Source organism: Oncorhynchus masou, chromosome 24, assembly GCF_036934945.1.
Source record: "Oncorhynchus masou masou isolate Uvic2021 chromosome 24, UVic_Omas_1.1, whole genome shotgun sequence".
Classification (NCBI taxonomy): domain Eukaryota; kingdom Metazoa; phylum Chordata; class Actinopteri; order Salmoniformes; family Salmonidae; genus Oncorhynchus; species Oncorhynchus masou.
Window position 1 is genome coordinate 89,196,111 of NC_088235.1, and position 22,527 is coordinate 89,218,637.

The 22,527-nt window shown below is 42.7% G+C and overlaps 1 protein-coding gene across 4 annotated transcripts in view; it reads left to right on the forward strand.

The window, feature by feature from the left end:
* LOC135512959 (flavin-containing monooxygenase 5-like) overlaps positions 1–19,978 on the forward strand; it is a 36,893-nt gene extending 16,915 nt beyond the window's left edge. For all 4 annotated transcript variants that reach the window (XM_064935508.1, XM_064935507.1, XM_064935506.1 and 1 more), the window contains exons 2-10: positions 2,452–2,593; positions 3,877–4,065; positions 4,198–4,363; positions 4,577–4,719; positions 16,150–16,346; positions 16,410–16,545; positions 16,863–17,082; positions 17,237–17,309; positions 17,403–19,978. In XM_064935508.1, the coding sequence (XP_064791580.1) occupies positions 2,462–2,593; positions 3,877–4,065; positions 4,198–4,363; positions 4,577–4,719; positions 16,150–16,346; positions 16,410–16,545; positions 16,863–17,082; positions 17,237–17,309; positions 17,403–17,838 (1,692 nt within the window). In that variant the 5' untranslated portion in view covers positions 2,452–2,461 and the 3' untranslated portion in view covers positions 17,839–19,978. The remainder of the gene's footprint in view (positions 1–2,451; positions 2,594–3,876; positions 4,066–4,197; positions 4,364–4,576; positions 4,720–16,149; positions 16,347–16,409; positions 16,546–16,862; positions 17,083–17,236; positions 17,310–17,402) is intronic.
* The last annotated feature ends 2,549 nt before the right edge of the window (positions 19,979–22,527 follow it).

Sequence of the window (22,527 nt, forward strand, 5' to 3'; positions counted from 1 at the left end):
GGTTCTCCCATCTCCACTGCAGAACTCTGGAGCTCTATCAGATTGACCATCATGTTCTTGGTCACCTCCCTGATCGGGGCCCTTCTCCCCCGATTGCTCAGTTTGGCCGGGCGGACAGCTCTAGGAAGAGTCTTGGTGGTTCCAAATTCTTCCAATTAAGAATGATGAAGGCCACTGTGTAAACAGGATGCACCTGAGCTCAATTTCGAGTCTCATAGCAAAGGGTCTGGAACTTATATAAATGTGATATTTTAGCGAATGTATAAAAACCTGTTTTTGCTTTGTCATTATGGGGTATTATGTGCAGACTGAGGAAAAAGCAAGTCGGTCCATTTTAGAATAAGGCTAATGTAACAAAATGTAGAAAAAAGAGAAGGGGTCTGAATACTTTCTGAATGCGTTGTAAATAGCTGTGAGTTGCTAAGCCAATCATTGATTGAAAATGGTGTTTGGATTTTAAATCCAATCAGTGAAGTTCTAAAGAAATAGTGGTTTCAGAGTAATGCAAAACATGGTTAAAATAACACCAACACGGTTCAAATAAAGCAAATTAGAAAGAAAGCCTTGAATTCCCCATTTCACACCTCAGTCCACTTCCCATCCCCCCACCAGAAGTCACTCCACTGCCCCACCCCATCTTAGCTGGACAATTTTCGTGACCATCCTCCAGAAACAGTGCCATTCCCACTAACCAATCAGAGGCACTGATCTGGTCTGGCAATGACCCTCTCCTGCATGTGCAGGGTTCCTAGTGTCCAGGGGTGTAGTGCTGCCAGAGCGTGGGCTAGTGGTGCTCCCTCACTTTTTTGGAGCTGGTAAAACTATTTTTGGAAAATGGCAGTGTCTTTTCTCTGACAGTGGTGAGACTTATGAAGAACTGTAGGCTACGTGCGTGTAAGAATGTGGGGGGGAAATCTTCAGCTCTGCGGAGTGTGACGGGGTTTAAACAGATTAATTTTCTCACACCAACGGTATCTATGATCCAAATTCACTGCGTCTGCATTGATGTTCATAACTCCACGGACCCCCCTCTCGCGCAGTGAAACCCAGAACGATATGTGACACCATTCTGCCAAAGACCCCAAAACCAGAGTGGCCACTGAAAAGCCTAAGGAGCCTGACCGCCTCTGGAAGTTGCTGTCGCCCTGCTTGGGATATTTGCAGCAAAGTTAGTTACCAACGCTCTGGATAACATCCAAACAACATAACCAGCTTTGCTCGGGCAAGTAATGGTCAGAGTGGGGTGTTCTCAATTCAAGGGCTTTATTGGCATGGGAAACGTGTTAACATTGCCAAAGCAAGTGAGGTAGATAATATATAAAGTGAATATGTCTGGAAGTAGTTAGCAAGTTAGCCAATGTTGGCCAGTAAGCTTGGGTGTGGAAACAGAGCGAGAGGGGGGACTCAGAAGCACCAAGGAACAATGCGCTGAACCTCAAACTGAACTGAATCCCTAATTGACGGACCTCCACGTCTACAGACAGAAATAATGTTTGTGATATACTGAGATTTCTATGTGGACTTTTTTTTTTTACATGTATTTGTTTATTACTGCCAAGGCCAGAACATTTGTATCAACCCTACTCATCGGACTGAGTGTCCGGAGTGTGCGTTGAACTTTCCGAAAGCCACACCGTTGTCAGTTTGTAATTCAAAATCTGACAGCACAGTTGCAGTCACCAACGCTCTAGATAACAGAACAGCCTAATCAGCTTTGCTAGGACGAGTAATGTTCTGTCATGTATGTCTGGAAGTAGCTAGCAAGTTAGCTTGGGTGCTTGACTGTTCGTAAAGAACGCTCGGCTCAAACCCTTAGAGGTGGGCGGTGCTAAAGCTTAAGAGAGTGTGAACGATGCTGAATGATTGTAGAAGGCTCTCCAATAGTAGTACCAAAACATTTTATTTTTTTAAGTTTACAAGTTTAGCGACTTTCAAACCTTTCCCATTGTTCCTCACCTGTAGTGTATGATATAGCATTTTGGAGCTCTGAATCTTTACTTTTATCCAATGTAAAAAAACAACAGGTCCAAATGTTTCTACATAAGACTGGTTTGGAGCCGGTCGGTCACATGCTTTGATTGAAACAAAATACAAGAAAGACTAATAGTTTTTAATGCCATCTGCTCTAAATCGCTCACAAAATAGTAATTCAAGAATAGCTAAATGCATATTCCCATCCATGAAACTGATTGAGATCAAATGAATGGCATGCAGATGCAGTTTGGACGTGAAGAGTCATCAATCCTGATAATGAATTTTTAAATGAAGTATCCCTAACTTGGTGTTTGAGGCTATTCAATAAGCTACATCTGTCGGTACAAACTTTGAGGAAATTATGACGTGATTTACACCACTGTCAGTCTTTCACCAAGTGAGTGATATTGTAAATTAGTTGTAGTTATTCCAATGGTACAAACTTCTCTCTCTGTCTCTCTCTCTCTCTGTCTGTAGTTCCATCATAATGGTGCGTACAGTAGCAGTGATCGGGGCAGGTCCCTCAGGTCTGACCAGCATCAAGTGCTGTCTGGATGAGGGTCTGGAGCCCACCTGCTTTGAGAGCAGTGAAGACATCGGAGGGCTGTGGAGGTTTAAGGTGAGTGGACTGGGTGAGGAACCTGATGCCTGATCAACACTAATCTACTCTGTGTGTGTGTTGAGTGTGTACCTATATGGAGTTTTGGGATTGCCCACTACTGCTGGAGATTTCAATATCCAATATAAATGACACTGGCTCTGTTTCAATATCTAAAGTGTCTGCATCGTAGATTACCCAGGCTTTGTTCCAATATCTAATGCATTGGACACATAAGGGGTATATTCACCTTATGATGCCCCGCTCACTTGACCCAGTTCCTGGGTTTCCACTAGTTATCACACCCACAAAGAAAACATCAATGAAAACAAATGTGCTTTCTGGTCATAATTTACGGTTACGGTTAGGCTAAAGGTTAGCAGTGTGGTTAGTGTTACGGTGGTTAGGTTTAAAATTGTAGAAATATGCAGGGTTTATGACTTTGTCGTTGTGGTAACTAGTGATGACACGTTCCTGAACGAACGTGATTGTTTTTTTACTTCCAGCCCATTCACAAAGACGCAAAACTTCATTAAATATTAATTAAATTGGTCAAAACTTGCACAGAATTTGAAAGATGTGTTTTACTCTTTGTTTAGGAAAATGATTGAAAAAATATGAACGTTTGTTTTAACGTAATATAAGCACTCAGAAGCTGACGTTAGTTAGCATTCTCATAGAGAATGATTGACGGTGATAGCTAGTTAGCATATTAGACTGTATCAAATGGTTGTTATACTTAGAGGCTGTATCCTAATCAAAGATCAATGCTTGAATGGCAATGTTAGACACAAAATATCAATGAAGACTAAAACCGTGTTCAAAATGTTTTCTGTATAGATAACATTACGATATTTGCAATATTTTGTCACAAAGCTAGCTAGCTAACACCGCCAGTCATTCTCTATGAGAATACTAATGCTAAATAATGTCAGCTTCCGAGTGCTTATACTATGTGAAAACAACCATTTATATATTTTTTTTAATTTTCCTCGACATAGAATTAACATTAATTAATAGTTTTGACAAAGGTAAATCATGTTTAACAAAGTTTTGTTTGTTTGTTAATGGGCCGTAAGGAGGATAACAGTCGTAACAATTTGGATGCGCCCTTCAAATCAAACTTTGTCACATGCGCAGAATACAACAAGTGTAGACCTTACCGTGAAATGCTTACTTACAAGCCCTTAACCAACAGTGCAGTTCAAGAAGAGTTAAGAAAATATTTACCAAATAAACTTGCCAGGTGTTATAAGTTGTGTGTCTATTGGAGCATATCCTTAGTCGGTGTCCTTGTCCTTTAGGAGCATCCAGACCCAGGCAGGGCCAACATCTACCAGTCAGTCATCATCAACAGCTCCAAGGAAATGATGTCATACAGCGACTTCCCTCCTCCAGCTCACCTGCCCAACAACATGCACCACTCCCAGCTGCTGATCTACCTACGACTTTACGCTGAGACGTTTGACCTCTTCAAGCACATCGTCTTCCAGGTCAGGGGGCATGAAGGAAGGAAGTTGATGTTTATTCAGTCTCATCTTATGTTATGATCCATTTCAATGGTAAATAATTATTAATTTTGCGGTGTGTGCGTGCATGTCTGCCTGTCTACCTGTGTGTGTCAGACCACTGTGGTGAGTGTGCGACAGAGGCCAGACTTCCCAGTGTCGGGCCAGTGGGAGGTGGAGACAGAGGGGACAGAAGGTCAGAGGGAGTCTCAGGTCTTTGATGCTGTGATGGTCTGCACTGGTCACTTTACACAACCACACCTGCCCCTCAAAGACTTCCCAGGTAACTGTCAACTCTCTGTCGCTATCATAGTCCCCGGTGACATTGTGTATTGTCCATTTTATATGCTACTATCACTGGAGAGATATAGACTCACATCCTTCTTACATACATCATCATGTGTATATCCCAGTCATAGCCCTCACAACTTATACTTTGAATAATATGCTTGATTATCATCATTAATTAATTACCATGTTTTTCTTCTCCACCCAGGTATAGAGGAGTTTGAGGGCAGGTACTTACATAGTTGGGAATATCGCAGTGCTGAGGGGCTGCAGGGGAAGAGGGTGGTGGTGGTCGGGATCGGGAATTCTGGAGGTGACATCGCTGTGGATGCCAGCAGAGTAGCGGAGCAGGTGAGTGGGAAATCATCTGATTCTTCTGGAAGTATTTCTCTGCAAAACTCCTAGCTATCATGAACAGGAAGAGACTAAGCAATCTCTATCACCATTCGTTCTCGCTGTCGATAATTCTAATGGTAACTGTATCTACTGGCAAATTGGGAAAGAGTGAGGTGATTGCCATCAGAGTCAACATCTTTATTGCAGCAGCTCTGTAAGGAGCTATCATTGTTAAGTAACATAGTAAATGCAAAGCATTTAATATTTAAATTCATGCACTTCAAAATGTATTTTGTAACTTTGTCCCAGCAGCATTTAACTGCATGCACTCACACATCATGTGGGGACAATTTCATCGTAAAACATTTCCTGTGTTAAATAGTCTGAAAAAAAAACGAGGTAAAGACAGTTTCAGGTTGGATATTCAACGGATATTCGCCTTTTAGTTTTCCTTACGTCCACCAACAGCAGTTAGGGACCGTCAACATAGTGACAAATCAAATTTTTCAAATTTCAATAGCTATTTAACCATTACTCCTAAAACTTTAAAAACTGGTTCTAGCTAACCCGATGGTAGAGACGCACATTGCACACATTTATTTTTTGTTGATTTGCATCTCGCACTATTTCAAATTATTTATTTACATTTTTGAATTTTAATAGCTCATTGTTCATATGACCTACTGGACTCAAAACAAGGTTCAGAATGTCCACTGACTACCCTTCTATATTGCACACCCTTTAGTTTGTCCATTTTCATGTCACAAGATTTTGCATTTAAAAAAATTAAATGTAAAATTTAAATAGCTCCTTGGTCATGTGACTTCAAACAAGGTTCAGAATGTCCACTCAGTGGGCCTACACATTGCACACCCTTTAGTTTGTCAATTTTCATCTCACATTTTTACATTAATTTTTCTCCTCCTTGGTCATGTGACCTACTGACTTCAAACATGGTGCAGAATGTACCCTTCTATATTGCGCACTCTTGTGTACGTACATTTTCAATGTTTTACATTTCAATAGCTCCTTGGTCATGTCAATTACACACCTCTGAAGTGTGCAGTGGATATACACCCATATTGCATAACCTCTAGTCATGTAGCTTCTATATTGTTGTACATTATTATTAGTTTGACAATTAGGGGTTTCAGTCCAGTGTTGTGTTTACCCTTTAATATTTATCTATAATAATTGGTAGTTCTAATTACTTAGATACAATAGGAGAGCGACAGATAATATCTCCTTTCGTCGTTAATATCAACCATAAAGGGCAAAGTACATGCTATTAATTGTCCAAAGCAGGGATGGAGAGTGAGGTAGGCTGCAGTGGGTTTGCTGGTCAATATATATACTGAACATGTAAACACAGTATTGGTGGCCAGTAAATCAATGAATAAAAATGTAATATTGACAAATTAAACAGAAATTGTAGACCTTTAATCTTTTCCGACATGTCAACAGACACTTAACTTCAATTAAGTATGAAACATTTCACCGTGTTAACTTTCTCTTTATCCCTGGTTGATGTACATTTCAGAGCCTCTTCAGTGTGGATGGGGTATAGTGTACATTTTCAACAACAGACTGCACTTCCAGTTTGTGTTCTTTACTCTGTTTAATAATTTAGTCTTCATTCCTAGTTACAGCGCACGGAACCACCGCAAAACATTAAATCTAAAACAAAGTAACACGTTATAAATAATATCAATGTAGTATGACGAATTAGCCATCCATTGTGTTATATCATAAATTGTCTTACATGCCGTCACTGAGATTATAAACATGTTAAATAAAGTTACTAACCCAGGCAGTCTTTGGGGTTATTTCCCCTCCTTTCCACTTTGTCCACCCAGTCCTCTTTTCCATGGCAGGATCTTCTCATTTTGAAGTATTCTCTTTTTTATGTAAACATAATGGAATTCTGATTAGTTATAGGCAAGTGAATACACGGGCCACATTTGTAGGCTGTTTTCTTTATCACTATAATCTAGTAGTAATTTAGTAGTAGAGTAACTTCCTTTATGCCCCATTTTACACACACACACACACACACACACAGCTTAAATTATAGGCACTAAACCATTTACAGGACAATAATAAAAGTAGCATATAGGATCCAACCCTATCAGAGTGAATAAATGTAGAGCGTTTGTAGACTTTAAGAAAAAAATATGAAGTGACAGTTTCATCAGTACGTGCTTAAAGAAAGTCATATCACAAAGATCACAGATGACAGTGCCCACCAAATCTATGACAATAAAGAATGAATTGTAAGCACCAAAGTGTGTTTGTCAAAATAATATCTGAAAATGTCAGTTGTTGAGCATAATACTTCTATTTGCAATTTATGATATATGCAGTTGAGGAATATTCCATGTACCAACACTACATGTAGGATGGACATAAGACATTCCCACGTACAGTATTTATTTATTTCACCTTTATTCAACCAGGTAAGCCAGTTGAGAACAAGTACTCATTTACAACTTCGACCTGGCCAAGATGAAGCAAAGCAGTATGACAAACATCAACACAGAGTTACACATAGAATAAACGTGCAGTCAATAACACAATAGAAAACACTATATTTACAGTTTGTGCAAATGAGGAAAGATTAGGGAGGTAAGGCAATAAATAGGCCGTAGTGGCAAAATAATTACAATTTCGCAAATAAACACTGTCATGATAGATGTGCAGCAGATGAATGTGCAGGTAGAGCTACTGGGGTGCAAAGGAGCAAAAGAATATATTAAATAAATAACAATGTGTGGATGAGTTAGTTGGATGGGCTATTTACGTATGGGCGATGTACAGGTGCAATGATCTGTAAGCTGCTCTGATACAGTGGGGCAAAAAAGTATTTAGTCAGCCAACAATTGCGCAAGTTCTCCCACTTAAAAAGATGAGAGGCCTGTAACTTTCATCATAGGTGCACTTCAACTATGACAGACAAAATGAGAAGAAAAAAATCCAGAAAATCACATTGTAGGATTTTTAATGAATTTATTTGCAAATTATGGTGGAAAAATAAGTATTTGGTCAATAACAAAAGTTTCTCAATACTTTGTTATATACCCTTTGTTGGCAATGACAGAGGTCAAATGTTTTCTGTAAGTCTTCACAAGGTTTTCACACACTGTTGCTGGTATTTTGGCCCATTCCTCCATGCAGATCTCCTCTAGAGCAGTGATGTTTTGGGGCTGGTGCTGGGCAACACGGACTTTCAACTCCCTCCAAAGATTTTCTATGGGGTTGAGATCTGGAGACTGGCTAGGCCACTCCAGGACCTTGAAATGCTTCCTACGAAGCCACTCCTTCGTTGCCCGGGCGGTGTGTTTGGGATCATTGTCATGCTGAAAGACCCAGCCACGTTTCATCTTCAATGCCCTTGCTGATGGAAGGAGGTTTTCACTCAAAATCTCACGATACATGGCCCCATTCATTCTTTCCTTTACACGGATCAGTCGTCCTGATCCCTTTGCAGAAAAACAGCCCCAAAGCATGATGTTTCCACCCCCTAGCTTCACAGTAGGTATGGTGTTCTTTGGATGCAACTCAGCATTCTTTGTCCTCAAAACACAACGAGTTGAGTTTTTACCAAAAAGTTCTATTTTGGTTTCATCTGACCATATGACATTCTCCCAATCTTCTTCTGGATCATCCAAATGCTCTCTAGCAAACTTCAGACGGGCCTGGACATGTACTGGCTTAAGCAGGGGGACACGTCTGGCACTGCAGTATTTGAGTCCCTAGTGTGTTACTGATGGTAGGCTTTGTTACTTTGGTCCCAGCTCTCTGCAGGTCATTCACTAGGTCCCCCCATGTGGTTCTGGGATTTTTTCACCGTTCTTGTGATCATTTTGAGCCCACGAGGTGAGATCTTGCGTGGAGCCCCAGCTCAAGGGAGATTATCAGTGGTCTTGTATGTCATCCATTTCCTAATAATTGCTCCCACAGTTGATTTCTTCAAACCAAGCTGCTTACCTATTGCAGATTCAGTCTTCCCAGCCTGGTGCAGGTCTACAATTTTGTTTCTGGTGTCCTTTGATAGCTCTTTGGTCTTGGCCATAGTGGAGTTTGGAGTGTGACTGTTTGAGGTTGTGCAAGGTGTCTTTTATACTGATAACAAGTTCAAACAGGTGCCATTAATAGAGGCAATGAGTGGAGGACAGAGGAGCCTCTAAAAGAAGAAGTTACAGGTCTGTGAGAGCCAGAAATCTTGTTTGTTGGTGACCAAATACTTATTTTCCACCATAATTTGCAAATAAATTCATTAAATCCTACAATGTGATTTTTCTGTATATTTTTTTTCTCATTTTGTCTGTCATAGTTGAAGTGTACCTATGATGAAGATTACAGGCCTCATCTTTTTAAATGGGAGAACTTGCACAATTGGTGGCTGACTAAATACTTTTTTGCTCCACTGTAGCTGATGCTTAAAGATAGTGAGGGAGATATGAGTCTCCAGCTTCAGTGATTTTTGCAATTTGTTCCAGTCATTGGCAGCAGAGAACTGGAAGGAAAGGCTTTGAATTGGTTTTGGGGGTGACCAGTGAAATACACCTGCTGGAGCGAGTGCTACGGGTGGGTGCTGCTATGGTGACCAGTGAGCTGAGATAAGGCAGGGCTTTACTTAACAAAGAATTATAGATTACCTGGAGCCAGTGGGTTTGGCGAGGAATATGAACCGAGGGTCAGCCAACGAGAGCATACAGGTTGCAGTGGTGGGTAGTATATGGGGCGTTGGTGACGAAACGGATCGTACTGTGATAGACTACATCCAGTTTGCTGAGTAGAGTGTTGGAGGCTATTTTGTAAATGACATCACCAAAGTCAAGGATCGGTAGGATAGTCAGTTTTACGAGGGTATGTTTGGATGCTTTGTTGCGCAACAGGACGATTATAGATTGAATATTGGATTGGAGATGCTTGAGTCTGGAAGGTATTTGTAGTTGTCCACATATTCTAAGTCCGAACCGTCCAGAGTAGTGATGCTAGGCGGGCGGGCAGGTAGCGATCAGTTGAAGAGCATGCATTTAGTTTTACTTGCATTTAAGAGCAGTTGGAGGCCACGGAAGGAGAGTTGTAGGGTTTGTTAACATTGTCCAAATAAGGGCCAGAAGTATACAGAATGGTGTTGTCTGCATAGAAGTGGATCAGAGAATCACCAGCCGCAAGAGCGACATCATTGATGTATACAGAGAAAAGAGTCAACCTGAGAATTGAACCCTGTGGCACCCCCATAGACTGCCAGAGGTCCGGACAACAGGCCCTCCGATTTGACACTGAACTCTATCTGAGAAGTAGTTGGTGAACCAGGCGAGGCAGTCATTTGAGAAACCAAGGCTTTTGAGTCTGCTGATAAGTTCCTAACTTCCCTGAAAGGTTGCATATTGCAGGGGCTATGCTATGCGATGCTAATGCAGTACACCACAGGATGTTTTTGTGCTGGTCAAGGGCAGTTAGGTCTGGAGTGAACCAAGGGCTATATCTAAAATGTTTGAATGGGGCATGCTTATTTAAACGATGGTGAGGAAAGCACTTTTAAAGAATAACCAGGCTGTCAGGACCCGGTTTCGAACCTGGGTCTCCGGAGTGAGAAACAGTCACTTAACCAACTGAGCCACGAATAGTCAGCAGAACCCAGAAGATGAGGCAGACACAGCAGTACTTAAAAATTTAAAAACAAAAAATGGCAAATCCAAAAGGTGGTAGGTAAAGCACAAAAAGGCCTCAAAAGAAACTCACAAAAAATAAACAAAAACAAAAAACAGAATTCCACAAGAGCGTCACCCGGAATCGACAAGAGCACACAGAACACTAGGGCTGGGTGCTAACATACAAACACAGAGCACAGAACTGAGGGAAACTAAGGGTTTAAATACAATCAGGGGAAACGAGGCACAGGTGCAAATAATAATGGGGATCAAGGGAAAAACATAAGGACAAAAAGCACAATGGGGGCATCTAGTGACCAACAACCGGAACAACCCTGGCCAAATCCTGACACAGGCAACCTCTACTGACGGAATGAGGTCAATATCTTTCCAGGATACCCGGGATAGGTCAATTTAGAAAGGCCTGCTTGCTGAAGTGTTTTAGGGAGCGTTTGACTATGATGAGGGATGGTCGTTTGACTGTGGACCCATTACGGATGCAGGCAATGAGGCAGTGATGGCTGAGATCCTGGTTGAAGACAGCAGAGGTGTATTTAGAGGACAGGTTGGTCAGGATGATATCTATGAGGGTCCCGAGTTTATGGATTTGGGGTTGTACCTGGTAGGTTCCATGATAATTTGGGTGAGATTGAGGGCATCTAGCTTAGATTGTATGACGGCCGGGGTGTTAAGCATATCCACGTTTAGGTCACCTAACATTACAAACTCTGAAGATACATGGGGGGCAATTAATTCACATATGGTGTCCAGGGCACAGCTGGGGGCCGAGGGGGTCTGTAACAAGCGGCAACAGTGAGACTTATTTCTGGAAAGGTGGATTTTTAAAAGTAGAAGCTCGAACTGTTTGGGCACAGACCTGGATAGCATGACAGAACTCTGCAGGTTGTGTCTGCAGTAGATTGCAACTCCACCCTCTTTGGCAGATCTGTCTTGGCGGAAAATTTATTCACATACATAGAGGCATTTTTCAGCTATGATTTAACCACTCAGAATCAGGAATGGATATGACAATGGTGCCAGCACAGGATGTAATACACCCTTACAACAATCTACTTTTTGATCTTCTTGACTTGTTATCTGGTAAACTGCTACTATGTAGAAAAGAAAAGAGCCCCAATTAGGGGTTAGTGTACCCCAGTAAAAAAGGTCTGGTTTAGATTAAAAACCATTGCCCTGTGTCCCTGTTCATAGGGGCATGAGAGACTCATCACTGGTAGAATTGAGTTGGCACTTTATTGACCAAAACACCCATAGACCCACAAGGTTGAGGTTACTCATGGACAGTAATTAGTAATACATTTTTTTTGCATTGATGCATTTTGTCTTCTAACTGTCCAAGAATAGGATCCAAAGTGTTATGAAATATGTGTTCCCATAAATACAAAGGAGGATATCTCTCCTCATACCTTCCTTATTAAAGCACCTCTGTTCGAACACCTCTCCTGTCTTTGATCCATTCCACATACAGCCATTTGTGGGTCTTTTCAGGGTCCATGTAAAAGGTAGTTATTGCGAAGCTGGAACATTTTGTTAACTTAAAAAAAGCAGTTTAGCACCCATGTGAAATGAAGGCCTGCAAAGCTTACATATTTAAGTCTAATAGCATGAGATGAATGTAGACAAACAGAGTGTGCAATATGAAGGCGTAGTCAGTAGACATTCTGAACCTTGTTTGAGGTCAGTAGGTCACATGACCAAGGAGCTATTGAAATTTTACATTTGGAAAAATTCATGTATAATCTTGTGAGATGAAAATGGACAAACTTAAAGGTGTGCAATATAGAAGGGTCGTCAGTGGACATTCTGGACTTTGTTTGAGTCAAGTTTAATGAGCTATTGAAATTCGATTGTTGAAACTTTTTTTTGTTCTTTTTTTTTTTTACACTCCCTAACTAATTCAGCTAGGAATACAAAATGCTGCTCACATTTCCACATGTTTATTAGCTTAGGAAAGTGAATTAATGTCCAAATCGTGAAAATAAGACCGGTGCAATGTTGTGCACAATTTCTTCAACATCATGACACTTATTTGGAGTCTGTGGCTCAAGTGGTTTGAAAGCTATTGAGGTTTGAAAGCGCGAATATCCGTCGAATATCCAACTTGAAACTGTCTTTACCTCAGCCTGTTAGCTGAGGTATTCGACGAATATTCGCGCTTTAAAACCACTTGAGCCACAGACTCCAAATAAGTGTCATTATGTTGGAAAAATTATGCACAACATTGCACAGGTCTTATTTTTACGATTTTGACGTTAATTCGCTTTCCTAAGCTAACAGACACATATAATTGTACAGTACAACAGTGGTATGCAGTACAACAGTGGTATGCAATATGGCATCTCGAGGATGCACAACTCGTCAATGGATGGATTATTGCAGCGGACGACAACACCGGGATCCACTCCTATCAGCTAAAAACAAGAAGGAGCAGTTCCAATGTGCATACAATCACCAACACTGGACAATTGAAGAGTTGAAAAATAAACAGCATGAGTCGATGGACCCAGCCTGCCTGGAAATACAATTTTAAAGTTTAGTACGGGTAGTCCTTCTACGTCTTTCCCTCTTTGTAAGTTTGTTAATTTTAACCCGGGATCGCTTACCTTGCTTGTCATGTACATTTAGAAACCCACTATGCATTATTTTCCCCCAATAGCCAGAAGGGGGAGACAAGGGAAGCATTTGAACAACAGTACCTTCAGAAAGTATCCATGCCCCTTGACTTATCCCACATTTTTGGGGTGTTACAGCCTAAATTCAAAATGGATTAAATATGTTTTTTTCTCACCAATCTACACACAATACCCCATAATGACAAAGGGAACCATGTTTACAATTTCTCTCTGCACATTTATTGAAATGTCTTTCTGGGTAAGTCTCTTAAGAGCTTTCCACACCTGGATTGTGTGACATTTGACCATTTATTATTTAAAACATTCTTCAAGCTCTGTCGAATTGATTGTTGATCATTACTAGACAACCATTTTCAGGTCTTGACATAGATTTTCAAGTAGATTTAAGTCAAAGCTGTAACTCTGAAATTTAGGAACCTTCAATGTTTTCTTGGTAAGCAACTCCAGTGTAAAGTTGGCCTTGTGTTTTTAAGTTATTGTTGTGCTGAAAGGTGAATTCATCTTGCAGGTTTGTGTGGAAAGCAGACCGAACTAGGTTTTTCTCTAGAATTTTGACTCTGCTTAGCTCCATTCAATTTCTGCTTTATCCTGAAAAACTCCCCAGTCCTTAACTATTACAAGCATACCCATAACATGATGCAACCACCACCATGCTTGAAAATATGGAGAAGAGAATGGTACTTAGTAATGTGTTGCATTGGACTTGCCCCAAACATAACACTTTGTATTCAGGACAAAAAGTGAATTGCTTTTCCACATTTCTTGCACTATTACTTTAGTGCCTTGTTGCAAACAGGATGCATGGTTTGAAATATGTTTTATTTTGCACTGGCTTCCTTTACATTCTGTCAATTAGGTTAGTATTGTGGAATAACAATGTTGTTTTCTTCTATCACAGCCATTTAAAATTGAACTGTTTTAAAGTCACCATTGGACTTCTGGTGAAATCCCTGTGCGGTTTCTTTGCATTTTACATTTACATTTTAGTCATTTAGCAGACACTCTTATCCAGAGTGACTTGCAGTTAGTACATTCATCTTCAGATATCTAGGTGGGACAACCACATATCACAGGCATAGAAAGTACATTTTTCCTCAATGTGGCTGTCAGTAGAGTCAGCGCTAGAAGGGGTCGAGGTGAGGAGGAGGATTATTTAACATACTTTTTGAAGAGGTAAGGTTTCAGATGTTTCGGAAGATGGTCAGGGACTCTGCTGTTCTAGCTTCAGGGGGAGGCTGGTTCCACCATTGGGGTGGGACTGGGATGAGCGGGAACTGCCCTCCCGTAGGGATGGGAGGGTCAATAGACTAGAGGTGGCAGAACGGAGTGCTCGGGTTGGGGTGTAGGGTTAGAGCAACCTTCCCCTCTTGCTGTTCCATAGGTGAGCTCCATGTAGTGGATGCAAGCTTCAACTGTAAGCCAGTGGAATGTGCAGAGGAGCTGAGTGACATGATAGAACTTGGGAAGGTTGAAAACCAGGCGGGCTGCTGCGTTCTGGATAAGTTACAGGGGTTTGATGACACAAGCAGGGAGCCCAGCCAACAGCGAGTTGCAGTATTTCAGATGGAAGAGTACAAGTGTCTGGATTAGGACCTGTGCCGCTTCCTGTGTGAGGAAAGGTTGTACTCTATGGATATTGTAGAGAATGAACCTGCAGGAGTGGGTCGTTGCTTTTGATGTTTGCAGAGAACGACAGGGTCACGTCAAGATTCTTTGCACTATGGGAGGGCGACACTGTTTTCAACCATGATGGGGAGATCTTTGAGTAGGAAGGCCTTTGCTGGGAGGAAGAGCAGTTCGGTCTTGCTGAGCTTGAGGTGTTGGGCCGACATCATCCAAGTTGAGATATCTGCCAGGCACTGAGGTATGCGTGTTAACACCTGGGTGCCAGAAGGGGGGAAGGAAAAAGTAGTTGAGTGTCATCCGCATAGCAATGATAGGAGATACCATGACAGAGCCGAGTGAGGATATGACGGAACTGAGTGACTTGTTGTGTAGAGAGAAGAGAGGGCCTAGAACAGAGCCCTGGAGGACACAAGTAGTGAGTGTATATGGTGCAGACGTAGATCCTCTCCACATCACCTGGTAGGAGTGGTCTGCTAGGTAGGATGCAATCCAAGAGTGTGCAGAGCCTGAGAGGGTGGAGAGGAGGATCTGATAGTTCATGGTGGAGAGGAGGATCTGATAGTTCATGGTGTCAAAGGCAGCAGATAGATCTAGGAGGATGAGAACAGAAGAAAGTCAGCTTTGGCATTGCAGAGAGCCTCTGACACAGAGAAGAACAGTCTTGGTTGAGTGAACCGTCTTGAAGCCTGACTGGTTAGGGTCAAGAACGTTGCGAGGCATTGGAAAACCTCTGGTCTTTGTGATTGAATCTGTGGTTGAAATTCACTGCTTGACTGGGGGACCTTACAATTACTTGTATGTGTGGGGTACAAAGATGAGTTAGTCATTCAAAAATCATGTTAAACACTATTGCACACACAATGAGTTCATGCAACTTATGTGACTTGTTAAGCAACTTTTTACTCCTGAACTTATTTAAGCTTGCCATAACAAAGGGATTGAATACTTATTGACTCAATAGACAGTTCAGCTTTTTATTTAATTAGAATTTCCACTTTGACATTATGGGGTATTGTGTGTAGGCCAGTGACAACCCCTCAATTTAATACATTTTAAATTCAGGCTGTAACACAACAAAATGTGGAAAAAGTCAGGGGGTGTGAATACTTTCTGAAGGCACTGCACAGAAATTCATCAGTGGCAATTAACGCAACTGGGATGTTAGTCTATCGACTGAGGTCGTAATGACTTGATTGTTCTGTTGAAGTTTCTAGAAATGGTTTTATCTATGGAAGGAAATATTTATTCCTAAATATTAAAATGGAAAACTATTGTGATTCCATAAGTAGAGATGGAGTCCTCCATTGGGGTCTTGAGAGGCAGTAGGGCAGATTTTGGTTAGATGTATTTTATAACTTGAGATGGTGCTGAATCTGTCTATGATCGTCAAAGCGTTTGGGAGGTATTGAGATACTTTATCTAAACAATGTAAGATATCGTCGGTGTATAATGAAACTAGGCCACCTCTGACAAAGATCATTAACCCTTCCTCTACTGGTCTACAGGTGTACCTCAGCACACGGAAGGGGGCATGGGTGGTCAGCAGGGTGGGGGCTGGGGGCTTGCCAGGTGACCTGGTGGGCACTTCACGATTGGACAAGCTGCTGCAGAAGCTCTTCCCCTCCTGGATTACCTGGATGATGGAGAAGAATCTGAACCAGAGCTTTGACCACAGACTGTACGGCCTACAGCCAAAACATAGGTATGCTCTATACATATCTGACTGACTGGCTAGCTGGCTGGCTGACCGATTCATCTATTTCAGGTTCTTTGCCCAGATCCCAGTGGTGAATGATGACCTGCCTGGTCGAATCATCTCTGGTCGTGTTCTGATCAAACCTAACATCAGGGAGATCAGAGGCTCCAGTGTGGCGTTTGAGGACGGCAGTGTTGTGGACAAGGTACACACACACACACGTAATGGATGTGAAACGGCTAGCTTAGTTAGCGGTGGTGCGCGATAAATAGCGTTTCAATCGGTGACGTCACTTGCTCTGAGACCTTGAAGTAGTAGTTCCCCTTGCTCTGCAATGGCTGCGGCTTTTGTGGAGCGATGGGTAACGATGCTTCGTGGGTGACTGTTAATGTGTGCAGAGGGTCCCTGGTTTGCGTCCGGGTATGGGATCGAGGGGACGGTCTAAAGTTATACTGTTACACACACACACTCACCTCCTCCCTTCTCACCTCCCCTCTACCCTACCTTACCTCACCTTCCTAGGTGGATGTTGTGGTGTTTGCCACCGGCTACAACTATGACTTTCCCTTCCTGCCTTCGGGTCTGCTGGCTAATAGCAGTCACCGCCTGTCTCTGTACCGTAATGTGTTCCCCCCTGGGCTTGCCCGGCCCAGTCTGGCTGTAGTGGGCTTCGTTTGTAACCTGGGAGCCATCAACCCTCTGGCTGAGATGCAGGCCCGCTGGGCTACCCGGGTCTTTAAAGGTAAAAACTAACTAACTCATTAACTCTCCTTTTCCTGAATTGTCCAGCTCTGTGTCTGACGTTGTTGGGTAGACTAGTGTATTTGAATGCGAGTGATTGAAGCTTTGAGGTTGTTGTCATTATTAATGTGTGAATACATAATTTCTTGCTCCAGGGTTACTAACTCTGCCCTCTGAAGAAGCCATGCTGCAGGACATAAAGAGAGACACCAGCACCTTGCAAAACAGGTGGGACAACAACCATGCGTTATTACAGTCCCATCATTATTTTGCTAATAGGTAACAAACTATTCACCTGTGTACGTCTCCCTCTCCCTCCAGGTTTGCCTGTTTGGAGCGTCACCCTCTCCAGGTGGACCATATCCCCTACCTGGACTCCATGGCAGAGGAGTTAGGGGTTCGACCCAACCTCCTAGGGCTGCTGCTGAGGGAGCCTGGTGTGGGGCTTCGTGTGCTGCTGGGGCCCTGCACTCCGTACCAGTACCGTCTGAGAGGGCCAGGGCAGTGGGACGGGGCCCGCCAGGCTATCCTCACCCAGTGGGAGCGAGTAGCCCAGCCATTCAGGACCAGGATGGCTGCACAACCAGAGAGCAGAACCAGAGCCTCCTGTAGTCTGAGACTGACATTGACCCTGTCTGGCGCTGTTCTCCTACTAACCCTCTATACTAGACACAGTCTCTCATCACTCCTCTCACATCCCACAGGCCTCCTCTATAAGCTGTACAGTCCATCTGAGACCATGTGGGGGTGGAAATGAACACTATGGGTCTATTGCAACCACTGTTGGCCACCATTTTATCTCCAGGTGATCTCTTGTTAAACCATCAATACACGTTAACATCACACATACAGCTGATCTCAATTGCTTCCAAATTTGCTGCTCCCAAAAAGCAGAGCTACGTGTGAGGTTGGTGTTAAGTTTGTCCTGTTTTCTCCTAACATGTTCACACGCAGGGTATTATCTTTGGTAGAAATAAAACCTGGTAATTGGCTGACTAAGGGGTGATTTTAACTATTTGATAATCATTCAGTACAACTACAATAGTAATTTCTTGTTTAAGACCGCAATTATACTGTGGCAATATAGGTTATATGAAGGGGAAATTCATGTTGGTGCACTCATTACTTATTAATTTACAAATTATGTAATTCATGAATTATTACTTGTGTAATTAAGTATGGCTAAAATATCCCTAAACTGTCCATCTAAAATGTGTAACAAAATCAAGCCAATCATGATTGAGTTAATATAATCTGTATTAAATTATAGTCTAATCAAGGTTTTTCAGATGACACAAATTATATTCTAGTTATATTGGTATGTTTATATGAATATATAATACTTTATTCTTTAGGGCTGTAAGAGTTATTCAGTTAACTCAAATTACGTTTTGTCATTTTAGTGCTCACATTTATTTTTATCGTGGTTAATCGAATTGTCTAAAAGCGCACAAAATACACTGAAAACAATCTATACAGCTAAAAACAACAATGCGATGTCAAAACAAGAGGAAATTGAGGTTAAAGAAAGTGTGCTTTATCAATCTACCCGATTTTGCTAACCGTTACTTTTGAATAAAACATCTTAAATCACAGCTTAATTTGAGCAATTTCTGAGTTGTCCATTTAATCGTGATTAATCACAGGAAATCTTGTGATTAACTCAATTACATGTTTTTATAGTTTGGCAGCCCTGATATTCTTACAATATGCATTTTACATGATTTACCAGCCTTCTGATTTGGAATGTTCCTTATAGTTCGATACTTCATTGGGGATGGGAGTCGATAGCCAAGATGCAGATGTTTGGTATCAGACTTGTTTGACACGGTAACAACATGAGATCAACTGATCTGTGGGTTTATTTTTGTGGGTTTTTGGTTGAAAGCAAGTTTGTCTTAACACTTAGGTGCATGTAATTTCCCATTTAGTAGCATCAAGTGCTAACATACAACTGCGTGTTAAGTTCTGCCTGTTGGTTGCAATGGGCCCATAAGAGCAGGGGGTAGGCTAAGTGTGTGAAAGACAACTACTGTAGACTAAGACCATTGTGCTGTCTTATTAGAGAAAAATTAGAAGAGAATGCAATAAAGCAAGGCTATCAAACCCTGTTTCTGGAGAGCTGCCCTCGTATGTTTTCGCACCAACCCCAGTTGTAACTAACCCGATGCTGCGTTCATGACCAAGTGGGAAGGCGGTAATATTTACCACAAACAACTGGGAAGAATCCAGTTGAATGGCCCTCCAACTGGTAATTAATAGTGGGAAACTTGTCTCATTACTGTGCTCTGAGTTTCCCACTTGCACCTCTGACATCACTGTCAACAAAAAGAGTACAAGCCTGGCTGCATCTTCAGCAGTTGTTGTAAAAAATAAATAACAGAAAGAATTGTGTATCAACAATTTGTATTTAGTTCTTACCATGGTAAGAACTAAATACAAATTGTTGATACACAATTCTTTCTGTTATTTATTTTGATTTAGAAAGTGAAATCAGCTCTGGATATACTTTTTATGGGCAGAAACTGACTGTTTTGCTCAATCACAAGCCTTCTAAAGACGTCCATGTTTGTATTTCCCAGTTCAAAACGTAAATGTACCCACTTCATATTTACGACTTCACAACGGGTAATTACCACCTTCCCACTTGGTTATGAAAGCAGCATGGTTCAGTTTATCAACCAGCTAATTAAATCTGGTGTGCTACATTAAAAGTTGGAGTGAAAACCTACAGGATGGTAGCCCTCCATGAACAGGGATATGCCCTGCAATAGCGCTTGCCTTGGCCCCTGCAAGTAAAGTAGGCCTGGCAGGAGTTGAAAATAAGTATTTGTCAATGAATGGAGATGATTTTATATGAATATTTTATAATCTATTAAATAGTTTGATTACAGTTATTGAAATGCTTTGATTGGGGCAGTTTTTTTAATTAATTACCGAGACACATTACCCACCAGCTTTTATCAATTGGCCTACATTAAAATGTTTGTTACTAGCGTATGTTACTGTAACTATAGACTTCCAGCCTTTGGCTAACACTGGTTGGCATTGGCTTGTGAAACTACCTTTAACTTCCTTCACACTGCATGCAGAGCTATATGTAACCGATGTGAAACGGCTAGCTTAGTTAGCGGTGGTGCGCGCTAAATAGCGTTTCAATCGGTGACGTCACTTGCTCTGAGACCTTGAAGTAGTAGTTCCCCTTGCCCTGCAAGGGCCGCGGCTTTTGTGGAGCGATGGGTAACGATGCTTCGTGGGTGACTGTTGTTGATGTGTTTATCTTAATTTACCGAGGTTAGCTAGCCAGCTATTTGTCGTCCTTAACGTAGGAGATACTGCTAGCTAGCTAGCCAACAGCTAGCCAACGCCTACCGAATAGAACTTCAACAACCCGGTCAACATTCCGCTTCGCTCCACAGGTAGTATCACATTTTCATTTCACTTCATTACAGTACAACGGTTTGATTTGTTTGATCGTAGCTAGCTAGCTACTTAGCCGTCTTTGTATCAAAGACAATTGTGTAGTCTAGAGCGATTTTCTAGGTTAGCTAGCCAGCTATTGTCGTTCTTTTAACGTAACGTAACGTAATCAACACTGCTAGCTAGCCAGCTAGCCCCCGAATAGCAGCACTGTAGAAACTATTACACTCAACGGAACGACTTGATTAGTGTAGTGTCAACAACGCAGCCACTGCCAGCTAGCCTACAAAGTCAACAACGCAGCCACTGCCAGCTAGCCTACTCCAGCAGTACTGTATCACTTCAATCATTTTAGTCAATAAGATTCTTGCTACGTAAGCTTAACTTTCTGAACATTCGAGACGTGTAGTCCACTTGTCATTCCAATCTCCTTTGCATTAGCGTAGCCTCTTCTGTAGCCTGTCAACTATGTGTCTATCTATCCCTGTTCTCTCCTCTGCACAGACCATACAAACGCTCCACACCGCGTGGCCGCGGCCACCCTAATCTGGTGGTCCCAGCGCGCACGACCCACGTGGAGTTCCAGGTCTCCGGTAGCCTCTGGAACTGCCGATCTGCGGCCAACAAGGCAGAGTTCATCTCAGCCTATGCCTCCCTCAAATCCCTCGACTTCTTGGCACTGACGGAAACATGGATCACCACAGATAACACTGCTACTCCTACTGCTCTCTCTTCGTCCGCCCACGTGTTCTCGCACACCCCGAGAGCTTCTGGTCAGCGGGGTGGTGGCACCGGGATCCTCATCTCTCCCAAGTGGTCATTCTCTCTTTCTCCCCTCACCCATCTGTCTATCGCCTCCTTTGAATTCCATGCTGTCACAGTTACCAGCCCTTTCAAGCTTAACATCCTTATCATTTATCGCCCTCCAGGTTCCTCGGAGAGTTCATCAATGAGCTTGATGCCTTGATAAGCTCCTTTCCTGAGGACGGCTCACCTCTCACAGTCCTGGGCGACTTTAACCTCCCCACGTCTACCTTTGACTCATTCCTCTCTGCCTCCTTCTTTCCACTCCTCTCCTCTTTTGACCTCACCCTCTCACCTTCCCCCTACTCACAAGGCAGGCAATACGCTCGACCTCATCTTTACTAGATGCTGTTCTTCCACTAACCTCATTGCAACTCCCCTCCAAGTCTCCGACCACTACCTTGTATCCTTTTCCTTTTCCCCTACTCGGATGGTATCGCGCCGTCCCAACCTTCGCTCTCTCTCCCCCGCTACTCTCTCCTCTTCCATCCTATCATCTCTTCCCTCTGCTCAAACCTTCTCCAACCTATCTCCTGATTGTGCCTCCTCAACCCTCCTCTCTTCCCTTTCTGCATCCTTTGACTCTCTATGTCCCCTATCCTCCAGGCCGGCTCGGTCCTCCCCCTCCCGCTCTGTGGCTCGACGACTCATTGCGAGCTCACAGAACAGGGCTCCGGGCAGCCGAGCGGAAATGGAGGAAAACTCGCCTCCCTGCGGACCTGGCATCCTTTCACTCCCTCCTCTCTACATTTTCCTCCTCTGTCTCTGCTGCTAAAGCCACTTTCTACCACTCTAAATTCCAAGCATCTGCCTCTAACCCTAGGAAGCTCTTTGCCACCTTCTCCTCCCTCCTGAATCCTCCTCCCCCTCCCCCCTCCTCCCTCTCTGCAGATGACTTCGTCAACCATTTTGAAAAGAAGGTCGACGACATCCGATCCTCGTTTGCTAAGTCAAACGACACCGCTGGTTCTGCTCACACTGCCCTACCCTGTGCTCTGACCTCTTTCTCCCCTCTCTCTCCAGATGAAATCTCGCTTCTTGTGATGGCCGGCCGCCCAACAACCTGCCCGCTTGACCCTATCCCCTCCTCTCTTCTCCAGACCATTTCCGGAGACCTTCTCCCTTACCTCACCTCGCTCATCAACTCATCCCTGACCGCTGGCTACGTCCCTTCCGTCTTCAAGAGAGCGAGAGTTGCACCCCTTCTGAAAAAACCTACACT